The 24,074-nt window shown below is 55.2% G+C and overlaps 1 protein-coding gene across 1 annotated transcript; it reads right to left on the bottom strand.

The window, feature by feature from the left end:
• On the bottom strand, window positions 1–24,074 carry LDLRAP1 (low density lipoprotein receptor adaptor protein 1). The gene is made up of 9 exons (XM_069479600.1): window positions 23,907–24,074; window positions 14,537–14,679; window positions 13,671–13,783; window positions 11,484–11,598; window positions 6,146–6,218; window positions 5,732–5,815; window positions 5,088–5,218; window positions 3,655–3,689; window positions 1–2,017 (listed from the first exon to the last, which is right to left on the bottom strand). The coding sequence occupies exons 1-9, from the start codon at window positions 23,992–23,994 to the stop codon at window positions 1,873–1,875; spliced, it is 927 nt and encodes a 308-aa protein (XP_069335701.1). The 5' UTR covers window positions 23,995–24,074; the 3' UTR covers window positions 1–1,872.

Here is a 24,074-nt window from a genome sequence, read left to right as displayed (position 1 = left end):
TAGAACTTTCTTTATAGCATCACAGAGTAAAGCACAATAAAACCTATCTGCAGATGCACAGGAAACACACAGACAGCTCGCCGACAAGAGACCGAGACAAAGGCTGCAGCGCGGCCTTCGCACAAACACAGCGGTCCTTCTCAGGCCCCGACCCCCTGGGGCCAAGGACGGCCTGTGTCATGGCCGGCCTGGTGCCTTGTGGCAAATGCAGAGGCTGAAACCAAGGAGGCCTGGGGTGGGAGGGGGCCGCAGGGCTGGAGAAAGGAGTTACTCTCACTTTCTGCCGAAGACCTGACAATCCCACCCCACCCTCCCCCAGACTCTCCCATGGACTGTGCTCCGATTCACATGCTTAGTAGGTAAGCCCAGTCTGAGAAATGCTGTGTGTCCCGGGGCTCCTGAAACCTGCTCCGCCAAGCCAGGCCACTGGGAGGCACCTCAGGATGGAAAAGATGCTCGCAGCTTTGCTGGGCTTCAGGAGGCCGGGAGCCCCACGGGGTAGGAGGAGGATGGAGAGAGATTCTAAAGACAGACTGTTGCTGCTGTGTCCCGACGGGGTCACAGTGTCAGGAAAGAGAACAGCGTGATGCTTGCAGAGTTTGGTTTTGTTTCACCCTTTGAATTAGCAGACTTCAAACACTTGCATTTTTATGGAAATCAACAGCAAGACAGCTAGCAGGGCACAGAGGCTTATGCCAGTTCTGTGTGGAAAGGCACCAGATGGTTTGTTATGAAACACATTTTGGTCAGAAAATAGCTGGGGTTTTTTGGTTCCTGGGAGGACAACAAAGCTAGAAAAAAAGGAGGTGTGAGTTGTGAGAGGTGGAGGCAGAGAAAGCAGCTTTGGCATCAGATCTGGGGTCTACTCTTGACTCTACCCCTTCCATGCTTGTGGCCTCAGTTTCCTCATCTGTAAAACGGCCATAAAATATTTCTAAATGAACCTAGGTGTTAGGTTTCACACACCACCCCAGAAGTATGGGGGGTGGAGCTCAGAAACACGCGCAGACACATGGACAAAACAGGAGCAGGCACGACCCTCGGGAGGGGAGAAGGTAGGGATGGGGACCGTGACGGAGGGCACAGAGAGGGTCCCCACGGTTGCAGTCAGACTCTGGGAGTCGTGGCCAGGCAGTTACGCTGGTTCCCAGTACTGACAGGGACTATCCACAGGGACTTTGGGCCCTTTCTTGCGAAGGAAGGGCAGAGAGAAAGCTCTATTCAATGCAGCACCATCGAGGAGCCCCCGGGGGCCACACCTGCTGTGTGTTTTAAAGTGCCAAGCTGTGTGCTGTCTTTGGTCAGGAGCTGCCCCTCTGTCTCTGAGCCTCAGGGTCCAGGGGCTCAAGCTGGGCCTGCTGGGCCCTGAAGAAGGTGAGCATGAGGACTGTCCCCTCCTGAGGCTGAGGGTGTCCTCCTGTGCTCAAAAGATGACAGAATCTGACTGCTTTCAGTAAGGAGCAGGGATGTCTCCACAGAAATTGGGTCCTTGGAGAGAAGGGACAAGAAATGCTTTGGTCACTGTCCTGACACCCACAGCCAGAGCAGAGCTTGCTCGAGAAGAGGAGCAGGAGCCGGATGCGGCACTGCACACGTCACACAGCAGGCGCCGTGCCTGACGCAAACTGGCTTCTGAGCATACACCAGAAGTCACTGAATAAATATTCAAGGCATCTTTCAGTTCTTAGAGAAATGGCAGGGATTAAAAAAAATCTCTTTCCCCTGCTTGACTGGCTGCAGCTTTGATCTGCAGGCTGACGGTGCCGTGGGCCCGGAGAGGTGGCTGGCGGGTCCTGGAGCTGGCTCCCCCGCCGCAGATGGCTTTGGTCCATCACATGCCAGGGCCGGCTGTGTCCTGCTGGGCCCGGGTCCTCAGAAGCTGAAGAGGTCATCCTGCTCTGTCAGGCCGCTGTCAGGCTTGTCCCAGTCAACAGGCGAGAGGCACTGGGCATAGTGAATGTCCTGCGCTGTCAGCCCAGTGTCCAGGACCTGAGGGTTCGTCCGAGACTGGGCAAGCCTGGAAGGCAGAGCTGTGTGAGCCCAGACTGGCCACGGGGCTGGCGGGGCCTGCGGAGCCGGTCCAGCCTGGCCAGCCCCAGGGTCAGACGTGAGAGAGCATGGGAGGGAAATGGCAGCGCACAGGGCAGGGCCCAAGAAGAAAGTCCCAGGTGCTGGGGGAGGCAGAGCCTCAGAACAGAGCGCCTGCCCTGCAGGGTCACATGGCTCAGACGAGGGTAAGGCAGGCAGTGGGCGCTCCCACCCCCAAGAGAGGCCAGAGCACCCACACCACGCCCGGCTGTCAGGAAGTGCCCAGGAAGGAGAAAGGGCAGTGCTGGCGGAGGGCGTGGGCGGGCGAGCTGTCAGGGGGGCTGTCCAGCTAGAGGCGGCTCTGGCGTGACTGTGTTCAACACTGTGCTGCCCAAAAAATAAACTTGAAAAGGGAGACAACCTAAATGTCCAAAAGAATAGGGGGAAGTTAAGTAAATGACAGCCCCTGTCCTTAAGCGATTGTTGGGCAGTCAATGAAAGAAATGAAAGAGGTGTTTACGAGAAGCTTTTAACAGCCTGGAGGGAAGCTTCTGACACATCAATGTTAAATGAAAAATCACGATCCCAAAATGCAAATATGATGTGCTGATCAATGCAAAATAATGTATATGTATAGATTAGCATGAATTAAGCCCAAAAGTCTGGGCTGTGGGATTATGGGATGGTGTTGTTTTCTGTTTAATGCTTTGCTGATTTTCAAAATTGTTCATGAAGGGTACAAGATACTTGAATAATCTGGAAAAAGGAAATGGAAGATTTTCCTCAAACAAGGGGTCCGTAGTCAGCCAGAGAAGCAGGGAAGGTGCTGAACAGAACATCTCTGCCTCCACAGACGGGCCACACATGCTGCCCCCGCCCCAGGCAGGACCAAGCGGTTTCCACCAGGCTCCAGTGGGTGGGGGGCAGCCAAGACGGTGAGGCCCCTGACTGTCTGTTCTCACATGACGGATGACCGCCAAGAAAAGCCTCTGAAGCGGGAGGGCTGGAGGGGGCTGCGGAGGGTGTCCTGAGGGAGAATGCATGGAACCCTGAACTGCCCAGGCCTCTCAGATGCAACCTTCTCGGTGGCATATCCCCAAGCTGAAGGTAGCCATGGCTACAGGGACAGCACCTGGGAAAATGGGGAAATGCCACCACCCTCAGGCTTTACCAAAATACCTTCTCATCCTGCCCAACAGCCCCCTCTGTGTAACACTCTACGGGCTTAATTAAACTTTGCCTTCTCCCTGCCCCTTTTCAAAAACGCACAACTCTGGAGGGAACAAAGCCCGCAGAAGAGCCCGTTTGTGGAGGCTCCAGCAGGTGTAGGAAGAAGAAATCTGCTTGAGCTGAGCTGCTTTGTTCAGCTCAGACTGTGGCAGAGCAGCCACCAGGAATAGTTGTGACTCACCAGTCAGAGCTTTCTAACAGGCCTGCCCGAGCCCAGAGAGTGAGCTCCCTGCCCCTGGAGGTATTCAAGCACAGGGATGGGGATTCTTCCCTGGAGGTCAGAGTGGCTCATGTTCTCAGACATGGCAAAGGGCCCCAGGAGGAAAGGGCAGACAGGGCCGGCCCACGCATGCGAGGCCCCCCCACCCCCAGCAGGAGGTTACCAGCTAACATTACCTGGAGAATGCTTCGTCTAGGCCGTCATCCAGCTCCTTGGGGAAGACAAAGCAGAAGTGACCCTTGAGCTGGGGGTGCCCAGGCTCACAGCCACGGCTGCTCCCAGGGTAAGCCACCGAGACTCAGGACACAAGTACAGGGCGGGTGCCTGGAGGAGCCGGCTCAGGCAGGCCTCCCGCCTGGCTGCTGCCACCAGCATCTCAGCCTTCGAACCCAAAGCTGGGGAGGTGGGGCAGGAGAAAGGGATGTCCCAGGGTGTCTGGAGACATGGGCGGGTTCGATTCCCTGCTCTGCCACTACTGGCCCATGAGACCTTGGGCAAGTCACTGCTCCTATTTGAAACTCAGCTTTTCCTTCCATAAATTGAGGGGGCTGGACCACATGATTTCTATGGTTTTCAAATTCCAAAAGGAAGACGGGAAGGAGGTTTTCTTGCTTTCATCCACTTCCAAAAGCCAAGCCAGAATTCCAAGCTCATGAGGGATAACTGATGGCAGGAATCCCATGGTCTCAGTGGAAAAATGACGGGCCTCCCATGAGGATGGGAGGTGGCAACGGTGGTTCCCAGACTGCACAGAACAGGTTTGAGGGACACCTGGGGAGCCCCCAACAGCCAGAGGGACTTGTAAGTTTTCCAAGTCTCTCCATGTTCCAGATTTTTAAAAATTAAAGAGATATGACAAGTTAACATGCGATTTTGCAATGGATCCTGGGCCAGAAAAAGAACAGTGGAGGGACAAGTGGAGAAATGCAAATAAGTTCTACAGATTACACAATAGTGTGGCATCGGTGTTAATTTCCTGATTTAATCACGGTAACATGGTTATGCAAGATGGGAATCTGGATGAAGGGTGAATAGGAATACTTTGCACTATTTTTGTAACATTGTCTGAAATTATTTCCAAAGAAAAATTAAAAAAAAAATATTGAGGTTCCTCTGAGAGATTCTGTGGGCAGAGGCCATCACCCTCATTGAGGGGATGAAAAAGCTGAGACGGAGGGGTCAGGGGGCTTGCCCTTAGTCACAGAGCGAGTCAGGGGCCAAGCTGATGACTGCCCCAGTTTCTGGCTCCTCATTCAGATGGCTGAGGGGGAGGGTGTCGGCAGCAAGCCCTGCCACGCCAAGAACAAGGGTGCCTTTGGCTGGCCCTGCAGTGGGCAGAGCCGGGCATGCCTAGGCCAAGAGGCTGGGCATTGTGAGGAGACAGCTGTGCTGGGAGTCAAGCCTGTTGGGGACGCAGCCCCAGGTTCAAAGGGGACATTGTTCATCCCCTATCCTGGGCCTGGGCACTGCTGGGCTGGGTCTGGTCCTCCCAGAGGCCCACAAGTCAGGGGTGCCAGGGCCCAGCCCTGGAGCAGCCTCAGGCTCGTCCAGAGATCAGGCCGAGGAGCACCGGATCTCTGTATAGGTCCCCGGCCATACGCCCACTCACCCAGACAACACTGCTGTTGCTCAAGGCTTGAGGCCGCGGAACTTCGTCCATGTTAGTGGTGTTAGCGCTGACCGTGGACAGCGGGGCCTTGGCTGTCTCTTCCAAGTCCAGCAGGTTCCCAGTGGCAACCACTATGAGGGGATCAGTCAGGTGTGTCAGGGGGAGATGAGCCTCTTCCTCCTTCCTGGCCCCATGCTGGAGCCTCCTGGGCTGTCCTGGTCCTAATTCCTTCCTCAGACACAGCCATCACCCAGACCACGCAGGGCACCGCCCTCCCTGCAGCCGGACAGCTGCACACAGGGTGAGAACCTGTCTCCCATTGGTGGTTTAGACTGCAATTTTTATCTTCACAATAGTTAAGTTTTTTAAGAGAACACACAACAGGATTTCATGTATTTAGGGATGTACACATATATTTATATATTTGCATAGGGACATATCTGGAAGAATATGCACCAAGTAATTTTTCCCCTTTATCTACATTTTCTAATTTATCTAGAATGAATGAATATTATTTATTTAACAAAACAAAAATAAAAAAACAAGAGTCTTCCCCAGCCCAGGCAGGAGTGGAGCCCCCTGGGTGAAGGGCAGACCCAATGCCATGCAGCTAAATCCGGCCCCAACCCTTGCCCAAGACTCACGGCTCTTCAACGAGGGGGTGCTGTCACGGCGGGCCCCCGGGACATCCCCTCCCTCCTGGTTGGCTTTCTCCCTCTTCTCTTTCTCTGTGGGACCAAGGCACAGCACGTTGGAGCCTCAGACCCCAGCACTCTGGCCCCGCAATCACTGGGCAGGCTGTGGCCAAACTCAGGTGGTAGTTTCAGGTCTCCAGCAAGGAGGAAAGAAACCCTGCAGATGTCATTTAATCCTCCCAAGCACCCTGGGGGAGGAAGATGGCTGTTCCCATTTCTCAGATGGCAAAACTGACACTCAGAGAGCAATCAGTCCAAAGTCACGAGCCAGGTAGGTGATTAAGACGGGAAGTGGTCCAGGGCTGACTCCAGGCCTTTATCTGCCTCCCTCCTCCACCCACAACATCGATGAAAAAGACTCACCTTCCTTGGATACCTGCCAAAACTCAAAAGCGACTTTGAAGGCCTGGGCTACGGTGAGGGTGACAGCCTGCGCCTGAAAACAGGAAGTGGGGGTGGAGAGGGGTGCAGTGTCAGCCAGGGCAGAGCAAGTCTGAACTGGAGGGCTGGGGACCCTAGGCCAGGCTCCCCGGCTTCCTCCCTGCAGCTTCTTTGGGCTCCATCCCAGGCCCTGGAATGCCTGCTGAGCAAAGGCAGGGTCCTGGCCCCTTCTAGGTCCCCCAAGCAGCCAGGGGTGTAATAAGACCACACCCTCGCCGAGGCAGGGGCCCTATCTTCACTACTTCCTGTAGCCCTGCCAAAGTTCTCACTCTCGTTCTAGGGCCCCACCTTTGCAATGGCTGTTCACCTTCACTTTTTTCCCTCCCCCTTTGGGCCTCCCTAAATTCAATGAACCGTGAGGTTTACTTCTTCCAAGAAGTCCTCCCTAATTACCTGAGGACTTCATATGCTAACTTAGGCCTTGGAATGGGAGTACAGAAAAGCCGGAGTTGGAAGGGCCCAGCTAGTGCCTGAATGAGCCACGGCCAGAGAGGTGAAGGGTAGGCTCTGGTTAGGACTATGCCGGTGAGAGGGGTTTATAACTGGATCCCAAAATGGGAGTAGGAGGCTTATCAATTTCCTGGCCGGAGCAAGATGTCAACGAGTGCCCGGGGACCAAAACCATTCAGTGCCATAACCCACCTGTAAGGAATGGCCACACCTTAGCCTTTCACCCCTGGGGACCTCCCATCCACCCCTTCAATCCCAACTCAGATGTCACCACCTCTGTCCTGTTACCAGCCCTGGGATCTGACAGCCCTCCCCACCTCCCTCTGGCATCGTGCATATGAAAGCATCACTAGCTCACATGCCTGTGTCCCCCCAAAAAGCAAGAATCAGTCTGAACATCGCTGCCTCTCGGAGCAGGCCAGAGCCTCCCAGAGGTGGCACAATGCTGGGTGAACTGCAGCTGTCCAAGGGACAGGCCTCCTGAGGCCTCATTCCGGCCAGGACCCATCCCCAGCCCACATTCATCTCCACATCTCCTCTCAGTGATCGACTGCAGGGTTAACGAGCTCAGCTTCTTCGTAGCTGTCTCCGGAAACAACACCTAGCTTCCTGTGAAAGCCCTGGCCCAGAGAAGAAAGCATCAGGCCTAACCAGCCTCAGCCCCGCTCCCTTCCCTCCACCAGACAACTCAATTTAATTGAGAAATGAATCGTGGCCACTGCCTTTAAAGCTCTTTTTAAAAAATATTTAAAATTCCTAAACAAGCTGACGGACCTGTGCCAATTAAACTTCACGAAGTATAAAATCTCATTTGAATGTCTCCGTCATTTACATTTTTGATGGAAGTACAGGCACTTTATGGCAAAACTTAAATATGGTAATTAAGTATGAAACTCTTCACAGCTGTTTACAATTTAAGCTGTCACGTCTGAATCAAGTTTAATAGACCAGTTACCATTGAGAATTGCCCATGAACTAAAAATATGGGCTAATTATCAGCCCGAGTCAGATCACTATATACCAAAGAAAGGGCTGGTCACCCAATGTGGCAGGGATACGGAAACACCATTATTTGTGCCTGGAGGAAATCGGGGGACATAAGCTTATGCTGTTTTTGCATAAATCTGCTTATTCATTTGCATACATTCCCACCCTTTTGCCCTGAAGTCCCAGGCTGTAAGTTAAACCAAACAGAACCCAAGATGCCGATGTGTGCAGGCCCAGGCTGGCGGAGACTGGCAGGGGGTGGGCCCTGCTCCCTGGGGCGGCTGCAGGGCCAGCACCAGCACTCCACAGAGGGACGGCTCGGGCCTGCCTGCCGAGGAGCTCCCTCCTCAGCTCCCCAGCCTCCCACCTCTCCTCCAGGTGCCTCTGGCCTCTGGGTCTATCTTACTGCCCTGACCAGGTTCTACCTCACCCAGTCTTTCGTGTCCCTGTCTTGTTCCTTGTAACCAGGCGTTAAAAGGGGGCCGGGAACTCAGACCAAGCCAGGCCACGTGCCTCCTGGCAGCCCTGCTGCCCTAGAAGTATAAATCCTTGTACAAGGATTACTCCAGGAATGCCAACACCATGTGAGCCTGGCTCACACTGCCCTGGAAAGACCTGGGGGTGTCACTTTGCCATTATCAGTCCAGGCCCAGCACCTGCACTACAAGTCTGGGCTCTCACCTTCACTTCAGAGCCCAGAGGCCTCCTGGTTGGGCAGATGGAAACGTTTCTTTGTAGACAACCTTATCCTGGCCGTGCCCACAGGACCAGGGAAGGGAGGCCTGGGTGGCTGCACTGCCACAGGGTTGAACTGAACTGGTGGGTGACCCAGAAAGGAGACCCTGCTCCCCCAACCCTGGGTGAGTCGCAGGCTTCTTCCTCACTCAGGTGGCCAAGCAAGAAAGAGTAGGGACGTGGAGCCTCTGGGCCCCTGGCCATCAACATCCCAATTCAAGGCCCCTGCAGGCAGACTCTGCCTTGACACCCACCCCCAATGCCAGTGATATCTGAGTCCCCAACCGCCAGTGGTAGCATTTCACTTTGTCCCTCTGTGCCTGTGCTGGCGTGCACTCACTTCTCACCTGGCAAACTCTCAGTCTGGCAAACTCCTACTCATGACTCAGCCTTCAAAGACCCACTCGAGACGTCTCTGTCTCTGGGAAGTCTGCTGACCTCCAGTGAGATTTAATAGCCTCCCCGCCAGAATCAAGCCCCTGTGTTCCCGTTACTGAAGCAGGGCTCCTCTCTACTGACTTGTCCGTCTCCCCACAGCCAATCCCCCAGGGCCCCAGGGCTCAACACAGGGTTTAGCCCAGGATGGGCAGCACCAAACCTCTGTGGAGGTAGCTGCCAGCAGGTGCGGAGCCCATGGCCCCCATTTTATCTTCTGCCTCCCCCGAGAACACTTCCACTAAGCCCCGAAAATCTAGGATTTCCAAACACGGCCAGGCCACGAGGCCATCAACACGCTGCCAGCTTGGGCTGAGCTAAGTAAGGCCTTGGAGCACCAGGTGATGTATTCATACCACGCTGGGCTGGGCTGTCTTTTGGAGAGGGCTCCCCTGGGGCACCTGAAGCGGGGAGCCCGGACGGCAAAGGGTGGAAGAGAAGGATAATGAAGAATTTGGGTATCTGGCAGGAGCCCTTCCCGCTGCCCGATCAGGGCTCTGCTGTCAGGGGCCAAGCAGTGGCCCGGCTCTGTTTTCCTTGGCAACTAACCTCATGGCCTGGGGGCAGGCTGATGTCGTTCAAGCCTGTCTGAAGTCCTCTGGCCTTGGGTCAGGCCTGCCCTGGAACCCTGGGCCAGCACCCTCTTTCTCTTCCTCCCAGGCTGCCTACCCCAGAGGGAGCCTCTGTCTCCTGGAACACCCCTCCCACCGAGGGCCCACGCTGCAGCAATGGCTGTGGGCCAGCTGTCCCTGCCCGGCGCTTGCACCGGTCAGTGGGGAGGAAGAGATGAACAATGGGGACACAATGAGCTTGTATTTTTAAGTCTGTGAGGCCTAATAAAAGACAAAGCCTAGAGTCACTGTCTGTGGGAACAAGGCTGTCACGGGAGATGCCACAGCAGCTCAGGGCCCTGGGGCATCACGGGTGAGCGGCCGGCGACACTGAGTCTGCAGAAAAGAAACAAGGTGTACAAAAGCAACCAGGGCCTTTCAGAATAATCCTGGAAGTCACGGAGGCGACCTCCTCATCCTGCTGACAGGCAAGCAGCCCGGAGAAGGGTGGGATCTTAGCCCAGGTCACACAGCTCCTCAGCCAGGATCAGACCCTCAGTTTGTCTCCTCCCGCAGTGCCCCTCCTGTGATACCTGTGTGGGGCTGAATCACGCCCCCCAGGAGGTCCACACCCCAATCCCTGGGACCAGTGAACGCTGCCTTATGCAGCAGAGGGCTTTGCAGATGCGATTAAGCTAAGGATCTGGAGATGGGATTATCCTGGATTACCCGGTGGGTCTGAGTGTGATCACAAAGGACCTGGACAAGGAGCAGGAGAGGCAGAAATGACAATGTGACAGAAGGGAAGGGAGACTGGGAGACGCTACAGTGCTGGCGCTGAAGACGGAGGATGGGCCCACAAACCAAGGAAGGCAAGTGAGCTCTAGAAGGTAGAAATGGATTCTCCCCAGAGCCTCCAAAAAACACAATCCTGCTGGCCTATTTTAGACTCCCAACTTAAAGTACTATAAGGGAATAAACTTGTGTTGTTTTAAACCACTAAGTTTGTGGTCATTTTTACAACAGCAATAGGACACATATACAATATCTAACATGTGCCCTGAAGGGCAGAGGAAGGGGGGCCACAAAGACTGTGATGTCCTTGATGACGGGGGAAGGGAGAAGATCGTGTCTCCTTGGCGCTAAGGCCCCTAGGACATGGGGACAGGGCTCTGAACTGTCAACAGAGGTTAACAGATGCCAATACCAAATCAATAGGTCAGGAACCACCTTAAAGGGAGGACAGTCAGATCCTGGGGGCGTCAGTAACAAAGCTGTAGCCAAAGGTTGACCCACTCCAGCTCTTGGCTCCAAAACTCAAAACCAATGCCCAGTGACCACTAAGGTTCCCACTCACCCCCGGCGGATGTGGTCTAGGGGTGGCCTGGAAATGGGACAAGAGCTCTCAGCTCCTCAGTCACACACGGAGGGGAACATGGGCTCAAACCTTCACTCTGCCCTGGCTGCTGTGTCATCTCCAGCGAGACAGCTGGCCTTTGGGAGTCTGTTTCCTCATTAAAAATGAAAAAGGAAAAACCAACGGAGATAGTAATAGTTTCTAGCTCGCAGAGTTGTTGTTGTGAGGATTAAATGAGAAAGTACCTTAAAGCCTAGCACTGGAATGGGCACGTAAGAGGTACCAAAAAATGGCCACTTCCCTCCCAACTCTGCCTACAGCAAGCCGGGTCCTGTGAGAGCTCTCGCCTTTGCCTTCCACCCCGGCCTCCCCACCTCCGCCCCTGCCAACGTCCATGTCCGAGGACTAATCCCTACAAGGCCCTGCAGCCCACAGACCGCACTAATGACAGGAGATCCAAGATAATCTCAAACCCAACAAATTGCGTTACAGAGAGGAAGGGACCAGGGACTCACTGGGGACATGAGCTAGTCACTGCTCACAGCCAGGCTGACCCATGGGTCACCTGCCTGACTGCAGCCCTATTAGGTACCTTCAGCTCTCAGCACCCATTTGGGATTCCCAGGAATGTCACCTTTTTTTAAAGGTGACTGTCACTTTTGGGTCCTGCCTCCCACACCAGGCAGACCCCCAAGAGCAGGGCTGCCAAGGTAAGGCCTGCCCCAGCCCAGCCCTCCCTGCTGACCATTTTCCGCTTGGCGCAGAGGAAGGCGTGGCACTCGAGGTTCTCGTTGTGCTGGCTCTGGGCGATGTATGCAAACACCTTGTCGTGCATCTTGTCTGCTGTGCAGTAAGAGATCCTGAAAGGCAAGTGGGAAGTGTCGCCAGACCTGGCACGGGGGCCTGACAACATCTGGGATGCCCTTTAGGGCATCTTCCTCGAGTTCCAGAGAGCCTGGTAACCCCACTCCACCAGGGCATGACTTGGGAGATCCTGCCTTGGCCATCTATCAGGGAGAGACTCGGGCCAGGCATTAAGGACTGGGGGTACAGACTGGAGGAAGGGCACTTCCCCGTCTCTCCCTCCCATACCACACCGAGCCATACCCTAGAATAGTAATTGCTGAATCCTTATCGCATACCAGGCAATATGCCAAGAGCTTTCTAGATATTCCTCATTGAATTCAGAGCTGCCCCTGAGATGGGTTCTATTATTATCCCCATTTTGTAGATGAAAAAACTGAGGCTAAAGGCCTGAGACCACACAGCTAGTAGCAGAGGTAGGACCTGAACTCACCTGTGAGACTCCAGAGGCCATCAATGCCATGCCACCTCTTAATGCTTTGTGCGGACAGGCAGGAGGGAAGCCAGGACACTGCCCTGCCCCGCATGCCCTTCACCTGGACTCCCTGTTCTTCCCACCCTCCAATCCATGCCCCGGCCCAGAGTTCACATGAGAGTCAGGCCTCTCTCTCTCAGGGTGACTGGGACCATTAGCAAGTCTCCTGCAACCGTGGCCAGGGGTGGAGGAGCTGGGAGTAGGGGGCTGAGGGGTGCGAGGGGACCCGACAAGGAGCCCCAGTGGGCCTGGGAGGGAAGACACAGCAGCTCCATGCATGGAACACCTTCCCCGCCCCCAGTCACCATCCACAACCTCCTTGCCCCGAGCCCTCATCTGTCCCACCCTCCCTCACTGCCTGATCCCTCCACGTTGCCTCCAACCATCCTCCCACCATCCTCGGAATCTCAGTCAGGAGGAGCTGGCAGCCCAGAGCTGTGGCAGGAGCCCAGTAGACTCACCCTCTCACCTGTGCGGCCCCAGCTTCAATCACAGACCTCAATACCACTGAAAACCCCCAGGTAAGCAGAGGGTGGGGGCCCCAGGTCCTCGCAGCCTCTTCTCCATCCCAGGGGCCCCAGCCTCTGGCTCTAAACACCCCTGGGTCCTTGGTATCTATTAATAGCAACTAGATTCTGCTATTCTTCAAGTCCCAGCAAGGTGCCACCTCCTCTGGTAAGCCCTCCCAGATTTCCACAGGCAGACTCCTCCTTCTCTGCCCTCGGGCAACACTGCACTCATCTGCTATTTCCTCCCCTCCATTCCCTGCTAGACTGGAAGCTCCTTGAGGGCTTGGGCTGGGTCAGATTCCACATCTGGCACAGACCTCAGCAGAATAGGTACTTGGAAAATGCTGATTAAAGGAAGGCAGGTAGACACACAAAGGTAAGAAGATACCAGCCAAAAACTCTGAAATCAACACCTGCAATATACATCTACCCACCCCTACTCCTGGCTTGTGCTCCAGCTGGCTGAGCCACCTGCCTAGAGACAAAGCAAGAAGGTGGAGGGATGCCTGGCCGACAGGGGCCTGCCGGACAGAGCTCTGGCCTGGTGTCCTGGTCCCAGTTCAGCCAGTACCGCCCCATGCAGCCTTAGGCAACTCCCTCTCTGGGCCTCAGCTTCTCCATCTGTAAAATGGACCTGGGATGTCTCTTCCAGTTCTGAAATCCAACAACTGACCAGGTAAGAGAGAGGTGGGATAGCCTGAGGCTGCAAGGGCTGGGCCCTGTCTCCCTGGGAAGCCTGGCGGGAAGTCCAGAGCTGAGCTGCTGCAAAGGCAGTGACTTCGCAGCTGCAGCTCTCTGCTCCTGCCCGACTCAGCAGCCTAGTGTTCAGCTGTCTTCTACACCTGGTGATAACAGCAGCAACTGCACTTAGCCAAGTGCTCGTTGTGAGCTGTGAGCTCGGCACTCAGTGCTTCGCAGCAGCACTGTGAGGCCGGCTCTGCTCCCAGCCCCATTTTACAGATGAGGAAACTGCAGCTCCACGGTCACTCAGGTAGGAAGTGGTAAAGCCTGGGTTCAGCAGGACGCTTCACCCACTGCCCCAAGTGGCAGAGCGGATGTGGGCCACCCCCCACACTGAGCGTACCTGTAAATGGACACGTTCTCAATGAGCTGGTTGGTGAGGTGGTCAGTCAGGATAATTCCCCGTGGCGACACCTTGAGCGTCACCTTCTGCAGCTTCTTCCCGCTGGCCTTAGCCTTGGGGGCAGACATGGGTTAGAGGAGCCTGCCTGCCTCAGTTGGGACCCTCCCTTCATGGGCTACACCTAGCTCCTCCTTGGTCTCAGGGGCGGGGCCCATCTCAGCCCAGGTGACTGGCCAGCCCCCTCTTGTAATAAAGACACCCGCTGTCTGTCAAGCACTGGACTTCGAGTCATACTCACAGGCAGGAGGAGATGGACTCAGAGAGGCTAAGAGACTTGCCCAAGGACACACAGCCAAGAGGGACCTGAGACTAAGCACTGAGTGGCCTATCACAGCCCAACTAGATGACTCCTAGGGACTTTGTTCCACCCACTGCATCTGCCAGGGCCTGAGCTGAGGGGTCCAAGGCCTCCAAGGGAAGTGAATTTAAAAGGCCCATACACACCTGGAGCTTTGGAGGGGCAATCTGGTCTCTAGCCAGAGCCGTCTCTCAGGCCATGGGCAAGTGGTTGAGTGACAGCTACTTCCCCACCTTCCCTAGCACTGGGAAGTCACCATCCAGGATCCTGAGCTGGGGAGGGGACGCTGGAAGAGGCCACGGCCCTAGTGGCTGGAGGGAAGCCACTGACCACAACCCTGTGAGTCCAATGGCTCCCCTCCACCAAGCCCCTGAGCCGGATGCGAGGAGACGCAAGGCCAGGCCAGGCTCAGGTACATCCAATTGGAGTAACAGGCTGGGACAACACCCCGAGAGAAGCTGGCCTTTGGCGCACGGCTCCCCTGACCCCTGCTGGCTGGGGTGCTCACCGTGGCCACGATCCTCTTGACAGCGGCGGCCGACAGCTCCTCGCCCTTGGGCTGCTCCACCAGCGTCATGCCCAGGTACTTGAGGGTGAAGAGCATCCCCTCGAGCAGAGTCTCCCGGGTGTCCGTCCAGTTCTCAGGCAGCTCTGGGGCAGGACAGGACAGGCGCTCAGACCCTGCGGGGCAGGGCCCACCACCAGCCACAGCTCTCACCTGCCCCCATTTCCTAGGAAAATCCAGCAAGGGGCACTGGGGTCCCCCCCATTATTTTTGCTTTTAATAAAGAGCTAATATTTTCCACTGCATACCAAACACCATACCTGTAAGAAGCTTTATGTAAAATGTTCTCATTAATCCTCACAAGAACCTACGAGGTAGACAATTCTATCATACCCACTGAGAGACAAAGACACCGAGGCCCTGGGAGGCTGAATCACACACGCAAGTCCATAGAGCCAGTACCTGCAGGAGCTAAGCCTCGAGCCACATCTTCAAGGTCAGAGCCCAAACTCTTAACTTCAACGCTAACACTTGCTGAGGCAAATCATACCATTTCTTACTGAATCCTTCGTACAATCCTGTGAAGTGGTTATTATTCCCATTATACAGATTAGGAAACTGAGGTTCAGAGAGTCGCAGTCATGAGACAAAGGCCACATGCAATGAGTGAAGGTCAGAATTCAAACCTGGGTGTTTCCCACGGCCCCGCCCTGCACCACTTTCCTGTGTGTGCACATCCGTAGAGACCAGTGGGTGGAGGCAGGGGGACCAGCCAAGAGACAGTAGCCCAAGGAGGGTAGAGGTGGGATGAGGGTCAGTGGGGAAAGGAGGAGGTGACTTCTCAAATCACGTCACACCAATCTGGCAAACCTGGGTCCGAATCGCAGCTCTGCTTCCCACGCCCTGCATGGTCTCAGGGAAGTCACCTCTCCTCTGAGACTAACCGTACCTGTCTCTCTGGGCTGCAGCAATGACAGAGGAGGGCACATGGAGGGGTCCTCTAAAAACTGATCACAAAGTCGGGAAGGTTGGGAAATGAGGGGATGAGCCTGGGTCACGGGTGGGGAAACAGACCAGGGGGAGAGTTGGAAAGAGGTCCCCACCTGGCTCACCCACGAAGGAGAGGGCCCCAAGGAGGCAGAGGGTCATAAGGGAAGTGCCGTCCTCATCAGTGGCTTTGACCATCCCCAGGGTTCCTCCTCAGGAGCTAAGGCCCAGAAGCCCGTATCACTCAGCCAGGAAGCAATGTGGCCAGGACAGGAAGGGAGGTCTCTGGGGAGTCCTCCAAGCCCCCGTAACTAGGAGGAATGAGCACCCCACACTCCTGCCAGCTAGAGCCTCTGCCTGCCCCTTACTACCTCCTCAGATGCTGCACTTGCAGGAGGTTTTCATTATCATTGTACCCATTTTACAGATGAGAAGCTGCTCTTCAGCCTCATATACAATCTTGTTAAGGATAGGACAGGACCCAGACAGGAATCAATTTCCAGGGCCCACCAGAGAGGTGGCCAGGGCCAGCTTGCCTAGACCATTACTGGGAGAGGGCTGTTCTAGGGAAGTGTTGTGCCTCCTCGCTGGCTCTGATGGGAAAGCCACAGGACCAAAGTTTAGAATTGGGTATTGCTGGTTCTGGGGCTGCTGGGGTCCTGGCAGGGCTGTGGGCTCCCCCTACAAATTCAACCTGGCTCCAGGGTTCCTGCACTGTCAGGAGCAGAAACCCAGGCTCAGGTGGCACCAAAAGGTCTCCTACCCAGGCTGGGCCCCAGCTGCCCTCCTATAGCCCTAGGCTTCCAGGGGCTCTGTCTGCCTGCTCCACAGCCAGAAGGAGCCTTGTATAACCGAGCCTTCTCTGGGTTTGCCTTGAGCAAGCCACTGTCCCTGAAGCTGTTTCCTCCTCTGAAAGAGTGTGTGTTGAGGGTGGCAGAGGCACACAGTAACTCACAGGTGTACCTAGTTCCCACCACCACTGAGATCCAGGTGAACAAGAACTTATTGATCAGTCATCCAGAGCCTGGCATGCAGCTGGTGCTCAATATTTGCTAAGTCGAGGAATGACAGGGACAACTCCATTACCAGCTCTGACCTCTGGCTCACTGCCCACCAGCCCTCATCCCGAGGCCTTTACACCAACATGAGGCCAGGCCCCCACTGAGATGACCCCACCCTCTGTCCCATCAACCATGAGTCTATTCCATTTGATCCTTCAAAAAGATTCAGAAAGTCCTCGAGTTGTCCCTGGTCCTGGGCTGGGTGATGGGGGCCCTGGAGCAACTCAGACATAGGCCCTGCTCTCAAAGAAACCAAGAGTAACAGGCTGGGCACAGTGGCTCAAGCCTGTAATCCTAGCACTTTGGGAAGCCCAGGTGGAAGGATCACTTGAGGCCAGGAGTTCAACAACAGCCTGAGCAACATAGTGAGACCCCATCTCTACAAAGACTAAGAAAAATAAGCTGGGTGTGGTGGCATGCACCAGCAGTCCTAGCTACTCAGGAGTCTGAGGAGGAGGAACCCTTGAGTCCAGGAGTTTGAGATTGCAGTGAGCTATGATGATACCACTGCACTGTAGCCCGGGCAACAGAGCAAGACCTTGCCTCAAAAAAAAAAAAAAAAAAAAAGCTAACAGAGGTATCACATAACAAAGATGCGATAACAATAAAGCTGTAGCTATCACCATTTCCTCTAACACTCACCACTACCTTGCAAGCAGGCATTCTTTCATTCCCAATTTATAGATGAGGACACTGAGGTTCAAAGGACTGACTCTAAAGCCCACGCTCCTGACCATTAGACCATACTAGACCATACTACCTCATCAGGAGGCAAACTGCCTTAAGTCTAGTAAAAGGTCAGGGAGAGGTTTTGGAGCTGGAAGTATTTCCTCCCACCTAGGATTAGGTATTCCTAACACCGGAGGCTTCCCCTCTACGGGCCAAGATACCCAGACCACCACTTTCAACCTAGACCTATCTAAGCAAGGATGGCCAAAAAATGCTGTTGTGCCTACCACCTGTGTCATTGGCAGACATTGCTAATAGACTGCAGCTCTATTTTCCTCTGATTGTTTCTCAGCACAAGGCCCCAGGCAGGCAACACCAATCAATCAAGGGTGGCCTTGTTCATCTAATCGACTATTCCTGCCCTCCAGCATTCTTCTTCCCCCCCATTTTCATGTCCCCACTCTCCCATTTCCTCCTGCTTAGCCTTTTCCTGGCCCCTTTCCAAAGCCACTTCCGCTCCCTCCATTCCAAAGGGCCAAAGCCTGCCAAGGTCACTAGTGATCTCTTTGCTGTCAAAACATTCCCTGGTCCTTTTTGACCTCTGAAATGTTTGGCATTTTTCTGCATTCCTCCTTCCCTAGCCTGACCCTTCCTACCCTACCACCTCCTTATAGACTGGTTGCCACTCATCAGCCTCGGAGACCCTCTGCCCAAATCTCCCACTTGACAAATGATGCAACTGAGGCCCAGATAGGGATGGGCCCTGTGCAGGGCCACACAGCAAGTCCAAGGGACCCCCAACCCCAGCTCCCAGTCCACCACAGGCAATCCCCACCATGACTGTTGGGCGAATTTTGAGTTCCCCCAGTCTCCTCTCCCGTAATATTCCTATATACACACACCCCAGAAGCTCCAACCATGCAGAGCTTCTTCCTTATAATGTAACACTCACTTTCCAACTTCTGTGCCTTTGTTCAAGCAGTTCCCTCTATCCGAAATGCCCTTGTTCCCTTTGCTTGATCAAAACATCCACACAGGCAGCCTCTTCCAGGAAGCCTTCTTTAAGGCAACATAGCCTAGTGGTTAAGAGCAAGGGCCCCAATGCTAGAATACCTGTTCTGGTGTTTCATGTCTGAGTGATCTTGATTGAGTTAATTAACTACCCCGAGCCTTAGTTTTCTAGGAAACAACAGTCCTTGTCTCACAGGGCTGTTGTGACCCTTGGATAAGATGACAAAATGAGACAATAAAAGGCACTTAGCAGTGGGCCAGGCCCACGGCAGGTGCTCAGTGCGCCTCCTGATGGGGCCTCATCCCTCCCGTCAGTGGGCTACTCATGCCTTCTCTTCCTCCCGCAGACACACCACCCTCCACCTCTGCCAAGCAGCGGCCTACACACACGTCTCCCCCTCGAAGGACATGCCATTCACGTTTGCCTCCCAGGACTGCTATGCACTCCTGCCCAACATAGCTGTCCAGTCTCGCCCTGTTCCTCCCTCGTCCCCCCATCCCTCTCACCCCACCTTCCCAGGCCCAGCTGAGATGTTTCTTTTCCTCTAGAAAACGCTGCCTCCTCTCCTGTACTTCCGTGCATGTGACTTCTCTCTTCACCGAGGTGTAAGGTCTCTGGTGCCCACACCCTCCCCACAGAAACCAGCACCTGGGAGCTCTCAACACAGACAGGCATGCAGGGTTTAGCACCACGCCCGCCTGGCTCATCACCCAGCCTCCTCAGATGGGAGGCAGCAGGGCTGTGCACCAGCCCCGAGGCTGGAGGCCACATGCTTCCTCCCAGGAGGAGCCCAAGGCTTCAGCAAGAGCTCCCAGAGGCACCCGGGCAAATACAAGCCTGAGTCCACAGCCCCGTTCTGGTCCTGGTTATTTTTGGCCCTGTGGTGGGTAATGACTGTGCTATTTTAACGTTGCAATTTTACCGATGACCTGGTGCCAGAGTTAGCTGAGGACAGACCATATGCCCAGCTAACGTACAGCTGTGAACATGTGCTCTTTTCTCATTAAGGCCCCTACCCAGGGGTCAGAGCTGGGCAGGGTGCCCCTGTGCCCCTTCTGCTGCCCTGGGAGACCCAGCCTGGCCGGAGTCTGGAACATCAGAGCCACAGCCAAACCCACGGATGGCGGAAGCCTCTGACCAGGACCCTGGCCTCCAGCCTCCTCCAGCCTGGCGGGGAGATGGCCTCAGAAGCCACAGAGTAACGACATTTCAGAAGGGGCCCCAGGCTCTGCCCTGACCTGGAGTGTGGCTGCTCCTCTGGGTTGCAGACTCTTTATCTGACAAATGGGTTCAGCCCCTCAGGAGCAACTCAGAAAAAGCGTCCAGATGTGAAAAGTGCTAGGCAAATTTCAGGAGTTAAGGCTGTTGAGACTGCTATCAAAAGAAAATAATTTTTAAAATGATAATTACAGCAGCTACTACTTCCTAATACCCTTCACTTACACTGTAAGAGAAACATATGCTACGGGCTCCGGAGCCAGGCTGTGGGGTTCACAGACCTTCCCAAGCCTCAGTTTCCTCACTTTAAAATACGGACCCCATAGGGTTGTCACGAGGCTAAAATGAGTTCACACCTGCGGTGAGCTTAAAACCTTGTCTGGTATATACCAAGTACCACCTTGGTGTGAGCTACTGTCATTACCAATGGTCAAGTGCAAAAAGCTTTAATATATCCACAGCCATTTACATATTTTATGGGAAGAGTCACGGATATATCAATGTTCCCATTTCACAGATGAAGAAGCTCAGAGGAGTCTAACCCCGGCCCATAATTGACGGCACTGGGACTCCAGTCCTACACCCCCCTCCTGCAGCCCACCTCACCCCTTCTAACGCAAGGCAGGGGTCAGGCAGAACTGAGCTGGGCTGCTCAAAAAGGGGTGTCTGACCCTTAGTGGGCAGCGGGTGACCTTTAACTCCTTCAAGCCACATGCCCCTCCTGCAGCCACCAGACCTGTGAGAGGCAGAGTCCCAGGCTCTAGGTAAATGTTGCCTGCACTTGCTGTTCTCTTTGGCTAGAACATTCTTCCCAGATTCCTCCCTCCTGGGATCCACCCAAGTGTTCCAAGTCACCTTCTCAGAGAGGCCTTCCCAGATGCCATGAGCGCCCTACCCTTGTCCCCTCTGCGTGTACCAGTCCCCTGCTGCCACCTGATGCCAGCACCCACCACTCTGGCCTGTGCTGACTGGGGAACTCAGATCTCCTGTCCCAGCAGTCCTCCCACAAGGCTGCGGGGGACACCTCTGAGGAGCACATTCCACACTACCTCCCAGAGTTCCCAGCACGGGATTAAGCCGCAGCAGCCGACAGTGGTAATGTGCTTTATAACGGCCACTTTCAGGACTCCTTTCCCTTCTCACATGTCCTAACAAAATACTTTCTGTGATCTCTTCCCAAATAAATGACTTGTACTCAGATCACTGTCTCTAGAAGAACACAAAGACACCACCCTATCTAAAACAGCTGTCCGCATCACTTCCTCACCCCGCTTTATTTTTATTCATAGTATTACACTGTCCACAACCACACTGCTTATCTGCGTCCTTGTCATTCTGTCCGCCTCCTCCACCAGACGGGAAGAACCATCAGAGGAGAGACTCAGTCTCCACAGATTCCCCAACGCCTCTACCTGTGCCTGACATATAGTCAGCACTCAAATATTATTGTTCGGGCATTATTTGTAATGTCTTTCATTATAAATATTACAAATAGGAATAGATCTTCCCTCGCCTACCACCACAAACCACCTTTACTGGAACCCCCACCTCATATTTCTTCACCCCTTCTATTTGGGTTCTCTGACAGGTTTGCACAACTCACGAAGGAGCCTGAGGGTCAGAGTGATTCTAGTACCTTTGGGAAAAAAGGCATGGAGGGGCCAAGATGAGCAACCCTTCCAGGTAGCTGGAAGATAGGAAAAACCCTGGCCAGGGACTGAGATCCAATATTTATGGTTCCTGAAGGGATGGGGGAAAAGCCACATGTGGGAGAAGGGGAAAGCCCTCTTTCAAGGTCAGCACAACTGGGAGACAGGAGGCCTGGGGCTCAGTGTAGGGAAGCCTGGGCGCTGGCTTTGCTGTGTGACCTCAGGCAAGCTGCCACCCTTCTCTGGGCTTCAGTTTCTCCACAAATAAAACAATATTCATGCCGATCCCAGCTGAGGACCTTGGGTGGGGGGCAGTGGTGAGGAGCTGGCCACAGCTGACAACAGAGGTCAAGTCTAACCTTAACTCCACTGGCTTCAGTTTGGCCTCCAAAACTCAACCACAGGGGCTAGGCCCAACGCCTGGCTGGGTCACAACCCTGGTCAAGGCTGCCCCAGTACCTGCCACCCTGACATACCCACAGCTTCCCTTTCTAACCTGCAAGTTAGAAAGCTGCAGCTCAACCTGCAGCCCAGCCTGGGGTGGGGCCTGCCCCCAGTGCCTGCCATGGCCAGAGTGCCTGAGGCATGATGATAAGCCCCCTGGGTGGGGAATTTGGAGCTCTACCTCTGAGAAGCTCTGTGTCTGGGGCCAGTGACTCCACGTCCCTGGGCCTCAGTTCTTCCATCTCTAAAATGGGTCTGATGGTAAGAATCCTCTGTCACCTCACAGGAGCAAATGAGATAACGGAAGCTAAAACACTTTGTAAAACAGTGACAAAAGCAGTAGTTACCATTATTGGACTCTTCTACGCCAGGCAAGATGCAATTTCATTTAATCCCCACAAAAAGTCTGAGGCAGGTACTACTGTTATTTGTGATTTATAGATGAGGAAAGTGAGACTTAACAAGGGACAGGTGGGGCTGTGACCCAGCTCATCACAGGCACTGAAGGCTCCAGGACCTCACTCTGGCCTCACGGGGGGCTGAGGGCAGAGGAGAGGCTCTCTTCTCCTTTCCTCTGAAGGTGCAGACAGGCTCTGAGCCCCCAAAACCTGTTTCACCACCATAATAATGATGTTGAAGCTCCACAGGATAGGCAGGAGGAGAGTGGGCAGAAGGAAACCACCAATTAGGAGGGAGCATTATTATCAATAATCTTAATACCCCTGCCAAGTAAGGGCTTTTATCCCCCTCTTGCAGATGAGGCAACTGAGGATCACAGAGAGGACACGTGACTTGCCCAAAATTGAAGAAGGCAAGAGAAACTCTTTTCCACCACCCAAAGTGGCTACCTCTTCCCTTCCCCAGATTCAGAGGTGCTTCAAGGCTCTCTTCCCTTGCCCAGCCCCCCTTCCTTCACAACCACGTTCCTGGGGGCTGCCCACCACTCCCTCTCCCTCATCGCTAGAGAAAACCCGCAGGGTTGTCCCACTGGAACAGGTCATTCTAAGTCCTCCTCGAATCTCACAAATTTTTAAAGGGGCTATTTTGGGAGGCAGTAAGTGTGACAGATGATACATCTCTGGCCTGGCCAGCCCAAATGGGTCTCTGACCCTGCCCCCACCAGCAGGCACTGGCCCACGTTCCCAATGCCAATGCCAGCCTCAGCTAAGAGGCGGCCACAGCTGGAACAGGGATTGGAGCCAGAGGAGGGGCAAGGCAGGCTTTCTAGGCCCAGACACGCTGGCACTCCTGGGACCAGGGAACTCGGGCTCCCCTGGTGGAGCCCTGTAAGTCAAAGAGGGAATGAGGGTGGGGGGGAGACTGTGCTGTCAGTTGTTTCCTGGTGTCGTGAGAAGCCTGTGGTTGAGGTGGGTGGAAATGTGCAGGAGTCCTGGGCTTTGGCTCCAAATCAGCCAGGATGGCCCACGTAACCCCAGGCAAGCCACTCCATTCCCCCTCTCCAAAAAGGAGGGACCTGTGATAGGTTTCTCAGGCCTCAGGGGAAGGTGCCAGGTGACAGGTCTCCTGAGCAAAACCTGCGACGGGGAGAGAAGGGGGGCAGGCTGAGGCCCCTCCCAGCCTCCTAGACACCCCAGGGAGAGGTGGTGGCAAGTCTGCCCTTCCCCTGGGCGCTCAGGGACTTTGGAAGCCCGAGGGGGAAGATGAGAGAGAAAACAGCTTTCAAAAATAGCTGGGACGCCAGTTGGCCACCCGAACCGGGCCAGAGAAGGGGACGCAGGGGTCTCAGATCGCCCGGTGTTGGGACCTCCTGAGACACTCGGCCGGGCCTCGCTCCCAACTTTAAGTACCTGCGACCCCGGGCTCACACCTGAATGGGTTTCCAGGCACCCGGAAGAAACAAGTTGACCCCATGGGCTGAACAGGGGCAACGGGTGCCCGCCGCTGCTCCCGGGCATCTTCCCAAGCCCCTGCGCCCATTCCCCCACCTCTGGCACTGACGCCGAGCGCCCGCCTCCCCCTAGCTGCCCAGGGCGGAGGGGTGGGGAGGTGCCGGGGTCGCGCTGGTCTCTTCTCGAGACCTGCAACTCCCCACCACCCCAGCCTCGGCCCACTGCCGCCCACACCTGGGCACCCCGACCTGTCTCCTCCCCCAGCTCTGCCCCTCCTCCCACCTGAGCGGGGCGGGGAGTGGGAGCACGACCTGACCCCGCACGACCCCCGCCCCCGCAGGGCCGGGTAACCGCCGCGCCGTGACAAGAGCGCGGGTCAGGCCCAGCCTCCCCGCCAACTTGGCCAAACTCCGGGCGCCCGCGGGAGGCCCAGTACGCCTCGGCCCGACCCCGGCCCGGCCGGGCTGACGCGCACACACTCACTGCGGTGCCGGCCGCCGCCCCCCCAGCTCTGCTTGGCCAGGCTGGGGCTCCGGATCAGCGCCCGCCCCGCGGACTTGAGCGCGTCCATGGCCCGCTCCGGCCGCCACCGCCGCCGCCACCAAAACTCCGTCAGGAAAAACTTTCCGCCCGGCCAGGCGGCGCGCGGGA

This window comes from Eulemur rufifrons, chromosome 8, assembly GCF_041146395.1.
Source record: "Eulemur rufifrons isolate Redbay chromosome 8, OSU_ERuf_1, whole genome shotgun sequence".
Classification (NCBI taxonomy): Eukaryota; Metazoa; Chordata; class Mammalia; order Primates; family Lemuridae; genus Eulemur; species Eulemur rufifrons.
This window is presented reverse-complemented; position numbering and strand designations above follow the sequence as displayed.

Excerpts from the sequence above, each read along its gene's own strand:
- LDLRAP1 (XM_069479600.1), bottom strand. The coding sequence starts at position 23,994 with ATGGACGCGCTCAAGTCCGCGGGGCGGGCGCTGATCCGGAGCCCCAGC. Across the intron at positions 5,816-6,145 it reads TTGGCAGGTATCCAAGGAAG|AGAAAGAGAAGAGGGAGAAA; the intron begins GTGAGTCTTTTT and ends TTGGTCCCACAG. Across the intron at positions 5,219-5,731 it reads CACCCCCTCGTTGAAGAGCC|TGGTTGCCACTGGGAACCTG; the intron begins GTGAGTCTTGGG and ends ATCCCCTCATAG.